Source organism: Pleurodeles waltl, chromosome 1_2 (assembly GCF_031143425.1).
Source record: "Pleurodeles waltl isolate 20211129_DDA chromosome 1_2, aPleWal1.hap1.20221129, whole genome shotgun sequence".
NCBI lineage: Eukaryota > Metazoa > Chordata > Amphibia > Caudata > Salamandridae > Pleurodeles > Pleurodeles waltl.
The window spans coordinates 1,270,949,811-1,270,969,263 of NC_090437.1; the positions used below are offsets into that span (position 1 = coordinate 1,270,949,811).

At 50.4% G+C, this 19,453-nt stretch overlaps 1 protein-coding gene across 1 annotated transcript in view; it reads left to right on the forward strand.

Moving 5' to 3' along the window:
• Window positions 1-12,947: 12,947 nt before the first annotated feature.
• ADRA1D (adrenoceptor alpha 1D) overlaps window positions 12,948-19,453 on the forward strand; it is a 259,225-nt gene continuing 252,719 nt past the window's right edge. The window contains exon 1 of the mRNA XM_069204697.1: window positions 12,948-14,425. Within this exon, the coding sequence (XP_069060798.1) occupies window positions 13,486-14,425 (940 nt within the window). The 5' untranslated portion in view covers window positions 12,948-13,485. The remainder of the gene's footprint in view (window positions 14,426-19,453) is intronic.

Sequence of the window (19,453 nt, forward strand, 5' to 3'; positions counted from 1 at the left end):
GCATGCACAATTATGCCACCAGTCTTGTCTTTAGTCTAAAATAATGTGATTATCAGCAGATAGAAAGAGCCTACATTGGCTACTTAATGATCAAAAATAACATTAAAAATGCTGTATCTGGTGCATAAACCTTATTTTATAAAGATGGCACCCTGGATGGAGCCTGTCAGCTAAAGAACTACCTACCCGCAAGAACACTAAGGCCAGATTTAAGAGCCCCTAGCACCTCCTTGATCCATATTAGCGTCAGTTCTGTTATGCTAATGTGGCCCAATGAGGCCAAAACCACTGCACCAAATTAACAAAGTGGCACAATGCGCCATTCCCCCGTTAGGTAACGGAAATGGCGCAAAGGGATCTAAGAGATGTCTTTGCATCATTTTTTGGGCACTTTTAATGCCTGCTTAGAGCAGGCTCTAAAAGGAACCACACTATCATTTACAATGGGCCCAATGGGCTTTGCAGGATTAGCATCAACATTTTTTACGCTAATCCTGCAAAGCTCAGAACTAGCGTAAACATTTTTGACGCAAGTTCCCTAACTACCGCCATGGTGCGCCGTATCTTAGATATGGTGCAGACATGGTGCCGTTAGAGGGGCGCTAAGGGGCGCAAGAAAGGTGGTGCTGACCTGCGTGCAGCACCACTTTTCTTAAATCAGGCACTTAAATCTTCAGGCTTGCTCATGCTGCAGGCCCATGAAAACGTGTAGAAGTCAAGCCTTCCTCCTCCACTGTTCCTGAGTGTTAGAAATGGGGTTTCTGGTTGGCTAGGGTATGCACCTCAGCCAGGCAGAACCTACCCACTCTAGTCAGGGCAAGGGAGTTACACGTCTAAGATAACCAATGCTCACCCCCTTGGTAGCTTGGCACGAGCAGTCAGGCCTATCCCAGAGGCAATGTGTAAAGCGTTTGCACAACACACACAACACACGTGATGCAAAATGTACACCACAAAGTAAACACAACACTGAGCTATGTAAAAATAATCTGTATTGAACACAAAACATAATTAGACCAACATTACACGTAAGTAATACCCTGCTACCTTAGCAGTTGTCAGAACGTTACACATGGTACTAATAATCTGCAAGAATATGCAGTTGTCACACTAGAACACGTAAGTACTCAGGATTCTGCAACATAAGCAGTAGTCAGGAATTACAGTAAGAGATATATGCACTTGTCATGAATATTTCCTAAATACTCATAGAAGGAACATTAGAGAGCAAATCACATAAAATACATATCAGCTAGACATGCCCATAACAGGAACATTAGCACATACATGCAAGGTCATGAAAATACACATCCCACTGGTAACACATATAGGCCAAGAGAGTACTTGTTTCTGAAGAAGAGGCACTCCCAGTGCCTAGAAGATGGACAATGGGGCCCCCGGCGCTCCTATGCGCAAAACGGGGGCCTGTGAGGTCTCTTGGGAGAGAGGGGCAGTCTGCACCCCCTCTACAATGAAAAGAACGGGCCCCTCTGGGGACCCATGATCCTTGTGGGGCCCCCCTGGCCTCTAATGGCCCTCTCCTGAAGGGGGGGGGGGCCCAAAATGCCAAAGATTCGAGCAGTAGGGGCGATCACGCCCCTAGCGCAGTGACCGGGGGAAAGGGAACTCCCTTTCTTCCCCGCGTCCTGCTTTGGAGGGGGGCAGCCGCCCTTGTCTGTGGTGCGGCTGCCTACTAGATAGTGAAGGAAGCAGGGGCCTCCGTTGAGGCTCTTCACCCGCTTCCGAAGGCAACCGCACCTGGTCCATTGCGCGAGCCGCACTGCTGCCTTCCCTCGTCCGGGAGGGAGGCAGCGTAGAGATTGTAGATGCTGTGTGCCCCGGGGGCGCTCTGAAAAGCGCGCATCACCCGGGGACACGATAGGAGTGGGTGGCTCCTTTCTTCTCTTCAGAAAGTGCCCCGGGGGCACTAGAGTTAGGGCCATCCTCGCGCTAAGGACACAATGCGGCGCCCGGGTCATGGCGGTGATTCTTCTCAGCACAGGAGCGCTTCCTAAAGCGCGAAGGCTCTGTGCTTCTGCCCCGGCCGCAGCGGTGATTCAGGGAGCAAAAATAAATTGCTTTTCAAAGCGCTAGGGCAAATCTAAAGCCCGGGCTGCGGCGGTGATCTTTTCCTCAGAAATGAAGAGAGAACGCTTTTCCCAATCGCTAAGGCAAATCTGTAGAGATCGGTGCAGGGGTCAGGGGCCACAGCACCCTGCCCCTGGGAACACCAAAACAACAAGGAAAGGTACAAGGCTGGTGGGCCCAGCTACAGGCCAGCACAAGGGTTGCAGATGGTGGCAGTTCATCCTAGTGACCAGGCAGGTCACAGGTCAGCACAGCAGCAGCAGTCCAAGGTGGTTTCCTGGTGAGTCCATTCATCAGCGTTCTGTGTCCAGTTTCCAGTTCCAAGAATGTTCAAATTGTGGGGAAAATTCCCCTGTACTTATACTGGCTTTACAGTGTGTTTTGTAATGGTAGGGAGAGGAGGTTCCAGCCAGTAATAGCTGGTTCTGGGAGTGCCCCCTCCCTCCTTTCAGCACAGGCTCCAAACATCTGTGGGGGGGTTAACAACCCTATTGTGTGAGGCCAGGGCACAGCCTTTACAAATGCAGGTGTGCCCCGCCTCTCCCTTCTCTCATCCTAGGAAGGCTTCACAATATGTAGATGCACCTCTGTGTCACCTCCACCCTCCCTCTGTTCAGGCTGTCTGAGAAGTATGCACAAAGCCCCAACTGTCAGTCTGCCCAGACGTGGATTGGAGACAAGCTGCAAAACCCCAAAGTCATAAGCACAGATAAATGTGCACTTTCTAGAAGTGGCATTTCTGTGATAGTAATAAAAAATACACCTACACCAGTAAGCAGCATTTCTCACCACTATCACAACCATACCAAACATGCCTACGCTACCCCTCATAAATCAGACAAAACCCCTTACACAAAAGGCAGGGCATTTCCAATGCAATCCTATGAGGAGGCAGCACTCACAGCAGTGAGACACCAAGTTAGGCTGTTTGTCACTACCAGGACAGGCCACGCAACATGGCACATGTCCTTCCTTCACCCCAAAGGGCTAGCTAGGGCGTACCTTAGGGGTGACTTACATGTAGTAAAAGGGGAGTTCTGGGCCTGGCAAGTAAATTTAGATGCCAGGTCCCTGTGGCAGGAAACTGCGCACACAGGCTCTGCGCTAGCAGGCCTTAGGTAGGTTTGACAGGCTACTTCAGTGAGTGGCGCAAGCAGAGCTGCAGGCCCACTAGTAGCATTTAATTTACAGGCCCTGGGTATAGGGATACCACTTTACAAGGGACTTATAGGTAAATTAAATATGCCAATTAGGTATAATCCAATCATACCAAATTTGTAAGGGAGAGCACATGCACTTTAGCACTGGTTAGCAGTGAAAAAGTGCTCAGAGTCAAAACGTCAGCCAACAAAGGTCAGAAAAATAAGGAGGCAAAAAGCAAAAAGTCTGGGGAATTACCCTGTAAAAGGGCCAGGTCCAACATGACCCCGTACCAGCCCAAAGCCAGGGGAGAACAATCAATACCTTGATGGACTTCCCTGCTTAGGGCGATAGAACCAGGACACTGGCCCGAAACTGCAGGGGCATGATCCAGTTCTACGCCAATCTGAACCCAGTTGAATTCCTCTATCTATGCTCCCAAGACAATCTAAACTAACCCATGGAGGCGTCCTAGTTGTCTGTGGCCAGAGCCAGGTCCAAGGCCAGCCCGGGGCTTCTGGTTTCTGAAACCTCTCAGAGTGGGGGGCGGGAGCCCCAGGTGCATAGCATCCTGTTTCCACTCTCCTTCCCACCAGTTCAGGAGTTATTCCCTGCCACTGGTCTTCTAGCCTAGGGACTGGTCCCATAGCCTGAATAGGGTCCAGGGGAGAGTCTCTCCTCCTGCCCCTCCTTCTAGGGTTCCGCCTCCTCCTCCGAGGAATTGTACCCCCAGAATCCAGAACTGCTGGTTACCGTCGTCCTGGTCAGCTCACCCACCAGTTCAGAGGAGCCCCCCTGTAACTGCTCTCCCAACCCAGGGTCCTTCCCCTCTGGCTGAGCCGGGGTCAGGAAAGAGCCTTTCCTCCTCCTGCCACTCCTTCTAGAGTTCTGCACCCTCCCATCAGGAGTGACACCCCCAGAAGTAATGGTAGATAGACTGGGGACAGCCTTCTCCACCTCCAGGTCAAGGGAGCTACCCTGGACCTGGTTCTCCAACCTAGGGACGGTACCCTTGGGCTGGTCATGAGTTAGGGGAGCGTCCTCCCTCAAACTTTTCCTTATAGGAACTGAATCCCTGGGGACTGCATCAGTAGGGATGCTGGTTACAGCAGTCTCTACTCCCAGATCTAGGGGGTTGCCCATGATCTGGTCTTCCAGCCTAGGGACGATACCCTTTTGCTGGACAGGAGTCAGGGGAGTGCCCTCCCTCCAACTCTCCCTTACAGGAACTGAATCCCTCGGGCATGTATCTTCCAACCTAGGGACATTACCCTTTTGCTGGACAGGAGTCAGGGGAGTGCCCTCCCGCGAATCCCCCCTTGTAGGAACTGAATCCATAGGGAATGCATCAGTAGAGATGCTGGTTACAGCAGTCTCTATTCCCAGATCTAGGGGGTTGCCCATGATCTGGTCTTCCAACCTAGGGACGACACCCTTGGGCTGGACAGGGGTCAGGGCAGTGCCCTCCCTCAAACCCTCAAAAGAAAGCGTCCGCACCCCCCCTCTGCAGGGTGGTGCTGCTGATCTCCAGAGTTGGAGCAACCCTGTTCCCAGGTGTTCCCCCTTCTCCTTCAGACTTTAGGGAATCCCTTTTAGAGGATCGGCCTTTGGTAACGACTACCCTCCCGCCTTGGGGCCCCTCTCGGGTACCTTCCAAGACCTGCGTAGGAGGACAGGTCCCTGTGGATCCTGCACCCTCCCTGCTCAGAACGTTGTTGGGGTCGGTTAAATTCCAGCCTTGGGGCGCCTTCTGGGTGCCTTCCAAGACATGCGTAAGAAGACAGGTCCCTCTGGATCATGCTCCCTCCCCGCTCAGAATTTGGTCTGGATTACCCAGAACCTCCCCCACCCCTTCCAGGGGTGAACCTAAGACGGCCCTTGATGTCTGACCAGTTCCTCTAGCACTAAGCCAGAGGTCAGCCTCCTTTGCAAGTTCCCTGGGGTCAGAGAACTCACAGTGTGACAAGTGTTGGCGTAGCTCTGAAAAACAGCAACGGAACATGTGCTCCCTTAGAATAAGACTAAACAGCCCTTCATAAGTGGTTGCTCTGCTACCCTCCATCCATTCTGTTAGTGATTTGCATCAAGTCCCCATGAAATCCTCCCAAGACTGGTGAGACCGCTTCTTGCTGCCTCTGAACCTCAACCTGTAGTCTTCAGGGGTGAGACCATACTTTTCTATCAGGGCCTTTCTGATGTGGGGATACCCCTGCCTGTCACTCCCTTCTGGGGCCAGTAGGACATCCCTTTCCACCTCAGGAATATAGCTCTCTAGGACAGTTCCCCAATCTTTCTCAGGAATCCTGCGCACAACTAGAGCTTCCTCATACTTCCTCCGCCACTGACGTATGTCATCCCCCTCCTTGAACCCAGGTATCAAATCTGTGGGTAAGTAAGGATTGTGCCTAACACTACAGATGCTGCCACCACTGGACTCCACCTGCAGTACTGGTGAGTCCAGATTTGTAAGACTGCGCTCTAGAGCGAGCCTTTCTCTGGCAAAGGCCCTTTCAGCCTCTGCCATCCTCTCCTGGACTAAGTCTTTTTCAACCTCAGCCTGTCTCTCTTCTACGGCCAGCCTGGCTAGCTGTAGCCTCAGGTCCCTCTCTTCCCGCCTATCTCTGAGCTCCTCACTACTGTCATGGGCCTCTTCAGTGTCTCCCTCAGAACCATCTCCCCTTTGGGCCTCTCTTTCTGTTGCTCTCTCACGTGCCCGCTCAAAATAATATACGGCTTTTGTGAGGTCCCCTTCTTCAGGCAGCCCTCTCTCTCTGCGGAATACCTTTACCTCTTCTAGAGTGTACCCCAACAACTCATCCATGTCAAAGGTAGACTTCATTTTGTAAAGAGCACAACACTAGCGTAAACAACAAGAGTCCAAAGTGCGGGTATACAACACAGGAGTAAAAATAAAATGACTAGCTTGAGAGTACAGGAGAATAATTTAAAAAGAGAATTAAAACATGTAATGGTCTAAGTGCAATTTGCGGTGCAAAAATGAGTCACGAGGTACTGTGCAAGCGCAAGTCCTATCCTCACCGCTGACAACCAATGTTAGAAATGGGGTTTCTGGTTGGCTAGGGTATGCACCTCAGCCAGGCAGAACCTACCCACTCTAGTCAGGGCTAGGGAGTTACACGTCTAAGATAACCCCTGCCCACCCCCTTGGTAGCTTGGCACGAGCAGTCAGGCCTATCCCAGAGGCAATGTGTAAAGCATTTGCACAACACACACAACACACGTGACGCAAAATGTACACCACAAAGTAAACACAACACTGAGCTATGTAAAAATAATCTGTATTGCTCAAAACACAATTAGACCAACATTACACGTAAGTAATACCCTACTACCTTAGCAGTTGTCAGAACGTGACACAAGGTACTAATACTCTGCAAGAATATGCAGTTGTCATACTAGAACACGTAAGTACTCAGAATTCTGCAACATAAGCAGTAGTCAGGAATTACAGTAAGAGATATATGCACTTGTCATGAATATTTCCTAAATACTCATAGAAGGAACATCAGAGAGCAAATCACATAAAATACATATCAGCTAGACATGCCCATAACGGGAACATTAGCACATACATGCAGGGTCATGAAAATACACATCCCTAGTGCCCGTAACAGGAACACTGGTAACACATGTAGGCCAAGAGAGTACCTGTTTCTGAAGAAGAAGCACTCCCAGTGCCTAGAAGATGAACAATGGGGCCCCCGGCGCTCCTATGCGCAAAACGGGGGCCTCTGAGGTCTCTTGGGAGAGAGGGGCAGTCTGCACCTCCTCTACAATGAAAAGAACGGGCCACTCTGGGGACCCGTGATCCTTGTGGGGCCCCCCCTGGCCTCTAATGGCCCTCTCCTGAAGGGGGGGGCCCAAAATACCAAAGATTCGAGCAGTAGTGGCGAGCGTGCCCCTAGCGCAGTGACCGGGGGAAAGGGAACTCCCTTTCTTCCCCGCGTCCTGCTTTGGAGGGGGGCAGCCGCCCTTGTCTGTGGTGCGGCTGCCTACTAGGTAGTGAAGGAAGCAGGGGCCTCTGTTGAGGCTCTTCACCCGCTTCCGAAGGCGACCGCACCTGGTCCATTGCGCAAGCTGCACTGCTGCCTTCCCTCGTCCGGGAGGGAGGCAGCGTAGAGATTGTAGATGCTGTGTGCCCTGGGGGTGCTCTGAAAAGCGCGCGTCACCCGGGGACACGATAGGAGTGGGCAGGCTCCTTTCTTCTCTTTGGAAAGTCCCCCGGGGGCACTAGAGTCAGCACGATCCTCGCGCTAAGGACAGAATGCGGCGCCCGGGTTGTGGCGGTGATTCTTCTCAGCACAGGAGCGCTTCCTAAAGCGCGAAGGCTCTGTGCTTCTGCCCCGGCCGCAGCGGTGACTCAGGGAGCAAAAATAAAGCGCTTTTCAAAGCGCTAGGGCAAATCCAAAGCCCGGGCTGCGGCGATCTTTTCCTCAGAAATGAAGAGAGAACGCTTTTCCCAAGCACTAAGGCAAATCTGTAGAGATCGGTGCAGGGGTCAGGGGCCACAGCACCCTGCCCCTAGGAACACCAAAACAACAAGGAAAGGTACAAGGCTGGTGAGCCCAGCTACAGCACAAGGGTTGCAGATGGTGGCAGTTCATCCTAGTGACCAGGCAGGTCACAGGTCAGCACAGCAGCAGCAGTCCAAGGTGGTTTCCTGGTGAGTCCATTCATCAGCGTTCTGTGTCCAGTTTCCAGTTCCAAGAATGTTCAAATTGTGGGGAAAATTCCCCTGTACTTATACTGGGTTTACAGTGTGTTTTCCAATGGTAGGGAGAGGAGGTTCCAGCCAGTTACAACTGGTTCTGGGAGTGCCCCCTCTCTCCTTTCAGCACAGGCTCCAAACATCTGTGGGGGGTTAACAACCCTATTGTGTGAGGCCAGGGCACAGCCTTTACAAATGCAGGTGTGCCCCGCCTCTCCCTTCTCTCAGCACAGGAAGGCTTTACAATATGTAGATGCATCTCTGTGTCACCTCCACCCTCCCTGTGTTCAGGCTGTCTGAGAAGTATGCACAAAGCCCAGCTGTCAGTCTGCCCAGACGTGGATTGGAGACAAGCTGCAAACCCCCAAAGTCATAAGCACAGATAAATGTGCACTTTCTAGAAGTGGCATTTCTGTGATAGTAATAAAAAATACACCTACACCAGTAAGCAGCATTTCTCACCACTATCACAACCATACCAAACATGCCTACGCTACCCCTCATAAATCAGACAAAACCCCTTACACATAAGGCAGGGCATTTCTAATGCAATCCTATGAGGAGGCAGCACTCACAGCAGTGAGACACCAAGTTAGGCTGTTTGTCACTACCAGGACAGGCCACGCAACATGGCACATGTCCTTCCTTCTACATACATGGCACCCTGCCCAAAAGGCTAGCTAGGGCGTACCTTAGGGGTGACTTACATGTAGTAAAAGGGGAGTTCTGGGCCTGGCAAGTAAATTTAGATGCCAGGTCCCTGTGGCAGGGGACTGCGCACACAGGCTCTGCGCTAGCAGGCCTGAGACAGGTTTGACAGGCTACTTCAGTGGGTGGCGCAAGCAGCGCTGCAGGCCCACTAGTAGCATTTAATTTACAGGCCCTGGGTATAGGGATACCACTTTACAAGGGACTTATAGGTAAATTAAATATGCCAATTAGGTATTATCCAATCATACCAAATTTGTAAGGGAGAACACATGCACTTTAGCACTGGTTAGCAGTGAAAAAGTGCTCAGAGTCAAAACGTCAGCAAACAAAGGTCAGAAAAATAAGGAGGCAAAAAGCAAAAAGTCTGGGGAATGACCCTGTAAAAGGGCCAGGTCCACCACTGAGACACTTTACTAATCACTTATCATTCATGAAAACGAGCAAACCCTTCCTGTTTAAGTGAAAAAACCTGGTTTATTTCTATTTGACTTTACTCACTTCTGGCAACCAGATCTGGTTTAGCTCAGCGCCAAGAGGCCACCTAGGTGGTGTAGATCATGTTTTGCAAATACATTGAATTAATCGATCTACAAGTAAAAATGAGGATTTTCCATATATATATGCATTCTAGGGCTTTTACCTGTGGTTGTCTAAATCTCAAATATTTATACCATGCTAATGACGTCAGTAGATATTCTTGAGAGGCGTAATCCCTATAAGAGGCAATAATATTTAATTAATTTGCATGCTGCCATAATTTAGCGTAGCTTGCTCAGTCAGATTGGGAGGGGGGGTGAGCTTCAGATTTAATTTCTAGGACAAGCAGGTTTCATGAGAGGGGCTTAATGAGCAGTGGAAAGGGAGAGGATGCTTATTGGTAGGAGCACTGATAGAGAAAATACAATATTTTGTGCAATAACTTACATTTTTGAAGACTTTCAAAACATAGAGAGAGAGAGTGTGGGTGATTATGTCTGTGTGTATGTAAAAATTCCTGGAGAAACCCGACAAACATCTCACCATACCGGACTGAATGCATCTGTACCCAACTATTTATTAGAAAATACATTTATTAGGGGGGTGTAACACCCCATACACCCCTGAACGTATTTCTCTATTTTACTTAATCATTATCGTACTAAATCCTATTTTACGTCATCGGTGAGATACTCATTTTTTGTAAGTGGTTTTAAGTCTGGTTAATGTAATTTCCGCTGCTGCCCCATTACTTCCGGATTCCCCGGTCATTTATTGTTTTTTGCTGATAGGCTATCGAGTAGTTCATCCCCCAATAATTCAGAGCTGCCTTCATCGAAAGCCTCGGAGCACAGGGCTCTGCGGGGCACAATATAAACCCAGATATGATGATTGCGCCACTGCTGCCCCTTGTGAGAGTGTCATCAAACCAATCTCGTCTTTCAAATGTGCTTGGGGAATGGATGGACTGAGATGAAAGACTGGGTGCGGGGCTTTCCCTACAGAATACACAAGGGGTGTGCCAGGGAGCCTTTCTACACTAGTGTTCCATGTATCTATGTTGGTGCTTAGTTTACATTTAATGATTTTTAAAAAAAGACGCTACAGTAAAGCTGAAATGCGTTTATATTGAAATTATGGCCCATATTTACACTTTGTTAGTGGGCGCATTTGCGTAATTTTTTTACGCAAAAGCGGCGCAAACTTATAAAATGTAATGATATTTTGTAAGTTTACGCCACATTTGCGTCAAAAAATGATGCAAATGCGGCACTAAAAAAAGTATAAATATGGGCCTATATGCGCAAATGGCTTTGTGAATCAGACCCACTGCACTTCTTCTGCATCCTTCGCCCTTTTCTGCATTTTGATTTTCCTTCTGTCACTTCTTCTCTGTCTCACGCCCTCTATCACTCCCTCTCACTCGTCTCTCCGATGTTCACTCTTTCTCGACCGCACACCCATGCTATAGCTTTTTACCGTTTTTCTGGGTATTTCCACTGCCTTTTGTTTTGTTTTTTTACTTGCTTTCACTCTTTCATCCTCTCCCTGTCTCACACTCTCTTACATCTGTCTGTTGCTGGCCCTCCACTTTCACTCTCTCGTCTTTCTCTCATGCTCCATCCCTCCGTTCTCCCCCTTCTCAAGTCTCTCTTTCCCTCTCACCCTATAACTAACATTGTCTCTTTCTCCTATTCTATATTTCCATTTTGACTCAAGCCCTGTTATTTTCTATTTCATTCTGTGTCCTTGCCCTCAGTTACTGTATTGCGCACTTGCACCCAGGCACTCTTTTCGTCTTTCTCACTCACCCCTCGCTCTTTCGTTCTGCGGGCCATATTTATACTTTTTGGTGCAAAACTGCACTAATGCAGGGCACTGGCTTGCGCCATTCCTGACCACCAGCCGGGCACCATATTTCTGGAATGGAGCAATCCAGTGCAAAGGGTGGGCTAGCGTAAAAATAAATGACGCTAGCCGGGTGGGACTGGAGGTATGGGAGAAGGGGTTTTTCACCCAAAAAAGATGTTAGACTGGTTATAGGCAAAACAAATGCCTCTAACCAGCCTAGCATAATTTTCTAATGCAAAACCATCCATACCACATGACTCCTGTCTTAGAAAAGATGGAAGTCATGCAGCCACCCCAGTGGTCAGCACAGGGGACCGGTGTCCCCTGGGCATGGCCACTGCACCCTGTGCCACGCAGAGGACCCCAAGTTCGGCCCCCAATGGCACTTTCATTTAAAGAAAATCTACATACCTATACTTACCCTACTTACCTGGGATGGGGTCCCCCATCCTCTGGTGTCTCCCTGGTGTGGGTGGGGTGTTCCTGGGGCTTGAGGAGGACACCTGTGGACACATTCTATGGTGTTTAACGATGGAAGTGGGTCCACAGGTCCCTTAACGTCTGGTCTGACCCAGGTGTTAAATAGTGGTGCAAAGCAAGCTTTGCGCCATTATTTAGCCCCTCCTCCCACCTGTGCATCATTTTAACATTGGGAGGGGGTGGGGATATGGCGCTCTGGGGATAGCACAATTTTTTAGATGGGAACGCCTAACTTGCATCTCATTAACGCAAGGTAAGTCCACGCATCTAAAAAATGGTGCAAACTGCAATATTTTGACATTAGACGGGCCTAACGTCAAACTATAAATATGGAATTAGTTTTGCGCCGAATTTGCATTTAAAAAATGACGCAAATGGGGTCTAAATATGCTCCTTTGTGTCTCTCTTTCTCTCTCCACTCTCCCTTCTCCTCCATATATGTCCCTCTTTCGTTGTATCCCATTGTCCATCATCTCTGCCTCTCCCCCACCTATTACCCCCTTTTCTTGTTAACCTTCCTCTCACTTCCTGTTCTATTTGCCCCACCCCCGCCCTTTTTCTTTCTGTCTCCTGCTTTCTGGTTCATTCCGGGCAGTTTCTCCCTGGTCAGCATACAGAACAGGGCGGGTACTAAGATCATCCACCCCAGCCCCCCCACACACCCACTTCCACAGCAAGCCATACGTATTACATTGAAAGGGGCGAGAACCCTAGAAGCGATACACTGAATATTGACCCAACAGAGCAGGCTGTCTGTTGTTTTCCTCCTTAGTTTACATTCACCGGGCAGCGCGCCTTTCCGCAGTGTTCTTGCGGAATGTTAACACCCCGGGACAGTTTTGTGTTACTGAAGAATGCATGCAAGCCCTTCGGGAACCCTTGCTGTCTGAGCACAGGGTAAAGCCCGCACGGTTCCGTCACACATCCAACAGGGCAGGAGTTTTCCCATCTGAGGAGCAACTTCAAAGGGCTGCGGCGACCCCCGTATAATAGATTCCAGGTGCAGAAAGAGCCGAAGTTCACGTCTGGAGCGGGGAGGGGGATTACGGTGTCTCCGTTTAGAGATACGCACTGCCGTGGGGTCGGCTGTTCTAATCTGCCTCCCTTGTTTTATTGAAACAGTCTGATCTATTTTACACAATAGACCATAAATTAAGCAAAACACGTGTTGCATACTGCAGCATGTATCGTTACGAGGGCTCTTCAACTTTCAATGAGCTGCTCATTGAGGCCCGGGTGTTATTAAAACTTCCAGCAGGTGAGCGCCTTCAGTAAAAGAAGCCGGGTGGTACCTCAGACAGCTAAGTACCAACACGGTCTAAAATTAGCATCTTCGGTTTAAGCCGCAAATGCCGAAAAATTGACCACCTCCGCCCTCTAGCGGCTGCGGCACGAACTTCGCCCACTCCGCGCCACAAGCACCAAGTGGGAGCGAGGGGAGAAGGGAGGAGACTTCGGGAAGAGAGGGGGGTTTGAAGTTTGAGTAGACAGCATCTTTTCTTTGTTTTTTTTTTAGCTACTTTTGCTGGCAGGCGCTAGGGAGAAGGAGCCATCGTTGCAGGGGCAGAGGGCATCGAGCAATGGAGAACTGCTGCTGTGAGGTGCACTTGCTGCCATGTGCGGGCTCGGGAAGGGAGGGGCTGGCGCAGCTGGAGTTGGGCTGTTCGCGCTTCGAGTGATGCTCTCACACAGGGATGCTCCCTCAGCCGGGCGATGCCACCACTTGAAGGCAGGTAATCCCAAAGTTCCAGGGAATGGCGAGCCCCCTCCGGATCACTGCAGTTTCACCACTAACCAGCCGAGTAGCAGCTCCGTGATGGATGCGCGATGAAGCCGTCTTCTATGCGCACTTTTGCGTCTACAGATCCCGCGGACGGGGCTTTGAGGGATCCGCGGACCTCGATACCCAACTTCTACTAGCTTAGAGCTGGAGGAGGGCAGCGCAGCGAGGATGTCTGCTGCCAGTCCGAACATTTGTTTGAAACCGAATTTCTCCTGACCATGTTAAAATGACTTTTGTCGATTTTGGGAATGCCAGCGTGAATGGGAGCCGCACGGAGCCCAACCGATCCTCCCTGGCCGGGAACGCCTCGGAGAACAACGGCACCCTCGGGGCCCTGCCCATCGACCCGCAGGCCATCGGGGTGGGCATCTTCCTGGCCGTCTTCATCCTCTTCGCCATCGTGGGCAACATTCTGGTCATCCTGTCGGTGGCCTTCAACCGGCACCTGCAGACGGTCACCAACTACTTCATCGTCAACCTGGCCATGGCCGACCTGCTGCTCAGCACCACGGTGCTGCCCTTCTCGGCCACCCTGGAGGTGCTGGGCTTCTGGGCCTTCGGGCGCATCTTCTGCAACATCTGGGCGGCGGTGGACGTCCTGTGCTGCACGGCGTCCATCATGAGCCTGTGCATCATCTCCGTGGACAGGTACATCGGGGTCAAGTACTCGCTCAAGTACCCCACCATCATGACTGAGCGCAAGGCCGTGGTGATCCTCGTGCTTCTCTGGCTCTCCTCCATGGTCATCTCCATCGGGCCCCTGCTGGGCTGGAAGGAGCCCCCGCCGCTGGACGAGAGCGTCTGCAGCATCACCGAGGAGCCCGGCTACGTCCTCTTCTCTTCGCTCTGCTCCTTCTACCTGCCGCTCCTTGTGATCTTGGTCATGTACTTCCGGATCTACGTGGTGGCCCGCCGGACCACGCGCAGCCTGGAGGCGGGCGTCAAGAAGGAGCGCAACAAGTCCATGGAGGTGGTGCTGCGCATCCACTGCCGCAGCGTGCTGGAGGAGTCGCTGTCCCGGGCCAAGGCCAGCCACACCTTCCGCAGCTCGCTCTCCGTGCGCCTGCTCAAGTTCTCCCGCGAGAAGAAGGCGGCCAAGACACTGGCCATCGTGGTGGGGGTCTTCATCCTCTGCTGGTTCCCCTTCTTCTTCGTGCTGCCCCTAGGTAGGTGCCACCTGCGCTGCGCGTCCCAGGAGCGCACGGCGGGCGCGGCTGCAACGCGCTCCTCACCCACCTTCCAGAAAGTGGTGAGAGTTTAAAACACGTGCGCAGGTTACGCAGGGGATACATTGAACCATTTCAACTCACATTAAACAACAAAAGGCGGGTTCGGTCCCTCACAGTGTCAATTATGTATGTGGCAAATTCGTCGGTGCACGTTTAGTGTATTTTACAAACTAGCATCTCATTGCCATCTTTGATGGCGTCAACCTCACTTTCAACAACGTATGTAATAGCCAGAATTTATTTCGACAAGTGAAACACTGAACTGGCAGCAGTGGAACATCTGTGTGCTGTCTCTTCATAAATTTTGCATTTTTTTACTGTATATTTTCGTACTTGAGTGCACTCCGTCCGCCCCTCCGCCCATTCACCCGTCCGTGCATCTACCCAGCCATCCCTTTTTGCGCGCCTTTCTCTCTCTCTTTCTAATTTCCCAGCTATTTGTTTGGTAATCAACCTGTGTGGATTCGTCCATCAATCTTTCAATCCACTCACTCATCTCTTTCTCTTCCTCTGTCGTCCAGTTGTCTGTTTTATCTATATATCCGCCTGTCAGCCTTTAGGTCAGCCTGTTGCAAGTCCGCTCCGTCCAGCCTACCTCTCTACTCGAGCATCTTTCCGCCGCTTTCCTGTCAGCCTCGTAGTCCCCAGTCCGCCGGGGTGGAGTAATCAATATCTGCGTGATCTCTCCCGCCTGTCAATGCTTCAACGTGTGTGTCCTGTTCCATCGTGTACCCACCGGGATTGGCCTACAATCGTCGCCATCAATATCGTAATTGAATTCCAATAGCGCTTACAACCCTTGACGAGGCGCCGAAGCGCTTTACGCCGCGCATCAAGTTGCTCCGAGAACCTAGGTCAGTGGTGAAACCAGTAGTTATTGGAGATGGCATTAGGCGAGAGCTGTCCCAAATATTGCTTTAAAAGCACCCCATGTCCCTCTTCCTGGCAACTTTTCTTTTGTTCTGCACACGACTTCACGTGTCGCGGAGGCTTGTTCTAGCTGAGCTACATATGTTCAGAAGCAAAACTTTTGAACATCCTAGTAAAAATGTATTCGTGAAAAGTACAAGATTTCGAACAATGAAAATTGCATCATTTAGGAGTGTGGAGCCGGTGCGTGGCTTCCTCCCTCATCCTAGTCCCGACAGAGAAGCCCTGCAGGAGGGCTGGGCGAGGCAGCGAGGATCGTGGCTTCAAGGCGTGTTGTCTGGGTGTTAGAGGGGCCACAGAAGCAAGGCTCCTGGTTACCTGACCAATGACACCTGATTTCCACATTTTTTTGCACATTTAGTTTATATAGCGCCGATCTATCTCCAGTTCACCCACCCCTGGATCTTGGGTTAATATATAGGTTCCTAGGCATATCCACGCTTCATTATGGTGTACTAGAATTTGCATAACGCTTACTACTACTGACGAGGCGCTATATTGTTTTTAATGCAGGTCTAGCTCCCACAAGGTAGGGGTTTAAGGAGGACTTTTTGCATTGTTGAAGGATCGTGTAAAAAAATAAGCGCTATAAATAGAATAACGTGGCCCCTTGGGACCAGATTACTGATGAGATGAAGGCCATCATTATAATCTCGGCGGTAAAAACCTCCGAGATCAGCGCTGGCGGTCAACAGAAGACCGCCAGGGCAATGCCCTCCCCCCCTGCCGGGCGTATAATGTTTTCCCTGCTGGGCCGCAGGCGAAAACAGTGTTTCCGCCCGCTGGCCCAGCAGGGAACAGGGCCTTAACATGACTGTGGCACCAAATGGAGCCGCCACCAATGTTGGTGTGCGGCCGGTGCAGCAGCACCCGTCGCACCAGATCACTGCCCGTAAATCGGGCAGTGACCTGTGCGACGGGGCACTGCACGGGGGCCCCTGCACTGCCCATGCCATGTGCATGGGCAGTGCAGGGGCCCCCAAGGGGGCCTCAAATTACCCCAAGACACCCATTCTGACAGTCTTTCCCAGGCGGTGTAAACCGCCAGGAAAAGGCTGGCGGAATGGGTATCATGAAGCAGCGCTGCCCTGGTCGATAGGAAAACATCGCCACAGCCAGACTTACCGCTGGTGGTGGTGGTGTTTTCCGCCGTGGAGTTTAGGCTGCATCATTATATGAACCGCCATGCCGGTGGCAGTAATTACCGCCACCGCCAACAAGGCAGTCCAGACCGCCATGTTCATAATGACCCCCGATGTGCTTGGATGAAGGATTTGTAAATATGACAGTACACTGCGCTGCATAGACAAAAGCACAGGGGACCACTGACTCCATCATACGACCTGTCGGCCCAGGAGCGAAGTTGAGATTCAAAGTTACATGGTTAGAACATTTCACAACTTCAGTCATTTATAACTCTATTTAGGTGACCTGGACACGTATATCTAAACGAGGCATAAACAGTTTTTTTCTGTTCCCCTCCCACAATTTGTTAATTGTTTTTCAACAAATTAAGAGGGGTTTTAAGTGAATCACAAACTGACAGGTGTGTAAACAAAACTAATACACTACACACTATGCAACTCACGTGAGGTGATAGAACACTGGTACATCATTTTAACACACGTACATTCCTTCATTGGCACCTTAAATGACAAAAATGAAAAAGGAAACAATGTCGCACATTATCAGAAAATCCATCAGGAGACAACAATCACAATTTCAGCCCGAAAAGCTCAATGTTTTAAATGTAAGTTTGCAATTTACAAAGTTGACAGAACTGCTTGGGTTCTAGAGATCCCTGGGATGGAAACAGCGGGATTGTGCGAAGTTTAAATTCCACTGGCCAAGTTCTGTGAATGTAAGATACATCTTAACATCAAGGGTTGTGAGATTTGTCATCTTTGCACACCTTTGTCTGTCAGAGACGTTTTTGGGATAAACATGTTTTCCAGGAGCTTCTTTTTGAACATTCTCTTTAAAAATCAGGATTTTATCTGCACCTGTATTCTGAGGAACATCCCTGAATATCTCTTCACATTATACTTATTTTAGGAATGGTCGTAAGTTGGCACATACTCTTTGGTGAATAGTGGTATGGAAACCATAGGTGGCAATTCACCAGCAGTCCAGGGGTAGTAGAATTGTTGTTATAAACATTTTTACCAATATATGAAACAAGGGAGCTACGCCTTGATTACTAAGTTGATGGAATAAACCATAGAGACACTACAGGACTGTGGTCTCAGCTCCTAGCAACATGGAGCATGGAGTCCTAGTTCCTGCCAAGGAAGGGAACTCTTGGTGCCCATGTGATGTAATCTGGTGGTGTGCCCCCTGTGACATGGAGCAGAACCTGGAGGGGCAACATGCCACTGATGGAGGTGGTCTACGCTCATCGGCAGTTCCTGTAGCAGGGAGCCACTGGTGGTGTACAGTGGCATGGCTTACCTGCAAAATGGCGATGGGGACGGATGCCGGCTCAGCTGGAGACTGCGAGGTGCAGAGCTGTTCCATCGGTGGGCTTTGAAGCCCTGAATTGTTTTGGCGCAGGCAGAGGCCCAGAGGCAGTGGGTCACACTTGGTGCCCTGCTGGGATAGCAGTGAACTCCAGGCAGAGGAGGACTCCTGGAGAAGTGAGCTGAGCCCCAGTGGTGTGCAAAGTGATATGTTTTGTGGTGAGGTGACGGGTGTCTAATAAACCCAGGCTGGCCCCGTGGACGCTTTCCTAATTGGATGCTGGGATCCTGCATCCCCCTACAGCCCCCCCACCATGTGCTATCCACATTGTGGACTGGTCACAGGAGAGGCTGTACTGTTGGGGGTGGTAGTGGTGAGTGACCTCTACATCACAAGCATGCTAGACCCTCGTGGCTCATTTTTGGGCTGTGGATCTGACTAGGGAGAGGGGCCTGCATCCTCTCTCCTTCTCTTTCTCACACCACCTTGGGAGGGACTTGGTGGCTGGAGTTAGCATTTGCCCATCGGGTTCTGGAGTCTGCCCTTGCACCGCAGGACAATGTGAGATGCTGGCTGCCCTGGACCACAACCTACAGAGATACAACTTACTTTGCTGGGAGAGACAATGAGGTGCAACAAAGGCTAGAATTCAACACAGTATCACATTCTGGAGCGCTATGCCTTCAGATATGAATCAAAGGGGGGGCTTAGGTTGCTGACTCTGGTGCTGGGCATGAAAGAGGTGACAAGACTGGGTATTCGAACACCACCCTCAAAGACTTAATCCAGGGGATCAGGGACTCTAAGTCCACACCACAGCACAAAATTGACACAGAGGCAATATATTTTGTTCTCACGTGAACTGATAGTATAAAGCTCACCACTAGAGTGACCGCACTTGAGCAAATAGTCACAGGCCACTCGGAGTCCCGCAGAACAATGAAATGAGAAATCACACTCCTGTGAGAGATGGCAGCACACTTCCACACCAATGCATAGGAAGTAGAAGAAAGGTCCAGATGGAATAATATCCATGTGGTTGGCCTCCTATAAAAAGCAAGAACCTGGAGCACTTTTTTAAAGGAGTTTGTTAAGACCATGGTCTGCCCACAGGACCTCTCCAGCCAGTTTGTGATAGAGCAGGCATACAGAGTGCAAAGGACACTGCCTAAACATGGAACTGGGGCCTAACCCCTGAATGCCCGGGCCCTCAGTTACAGAGACCGTGATACCATCCTCAGGGCTGCTCACCAAAAGGAACTACTGATCTTTTAGTGTGCTACATTTAACAGGTTTGATAAGTAAAAGTGTTTGTTGGGACTAGACGATAAGCACCTCAAGCGTTGGGGCAGAAGGCAGTTGTATGCCTGCAGCATGAGGCAGTAGGGTGTGGAGATCATAGTTGAGGGGATTAGGTGGTTGAGGGCAAGTCCTACAGACAAAACCAATGGGGACAGCCAGCGGTGTGGTACACTTCTCATACACTGGGTCTTTACGGAATAGCAACTCATAAGAGACAGTGGCCCTCATTCTGACCTTGGCGGGCGGCGGAGGCCGACCGCCAAAGTCCCGCCG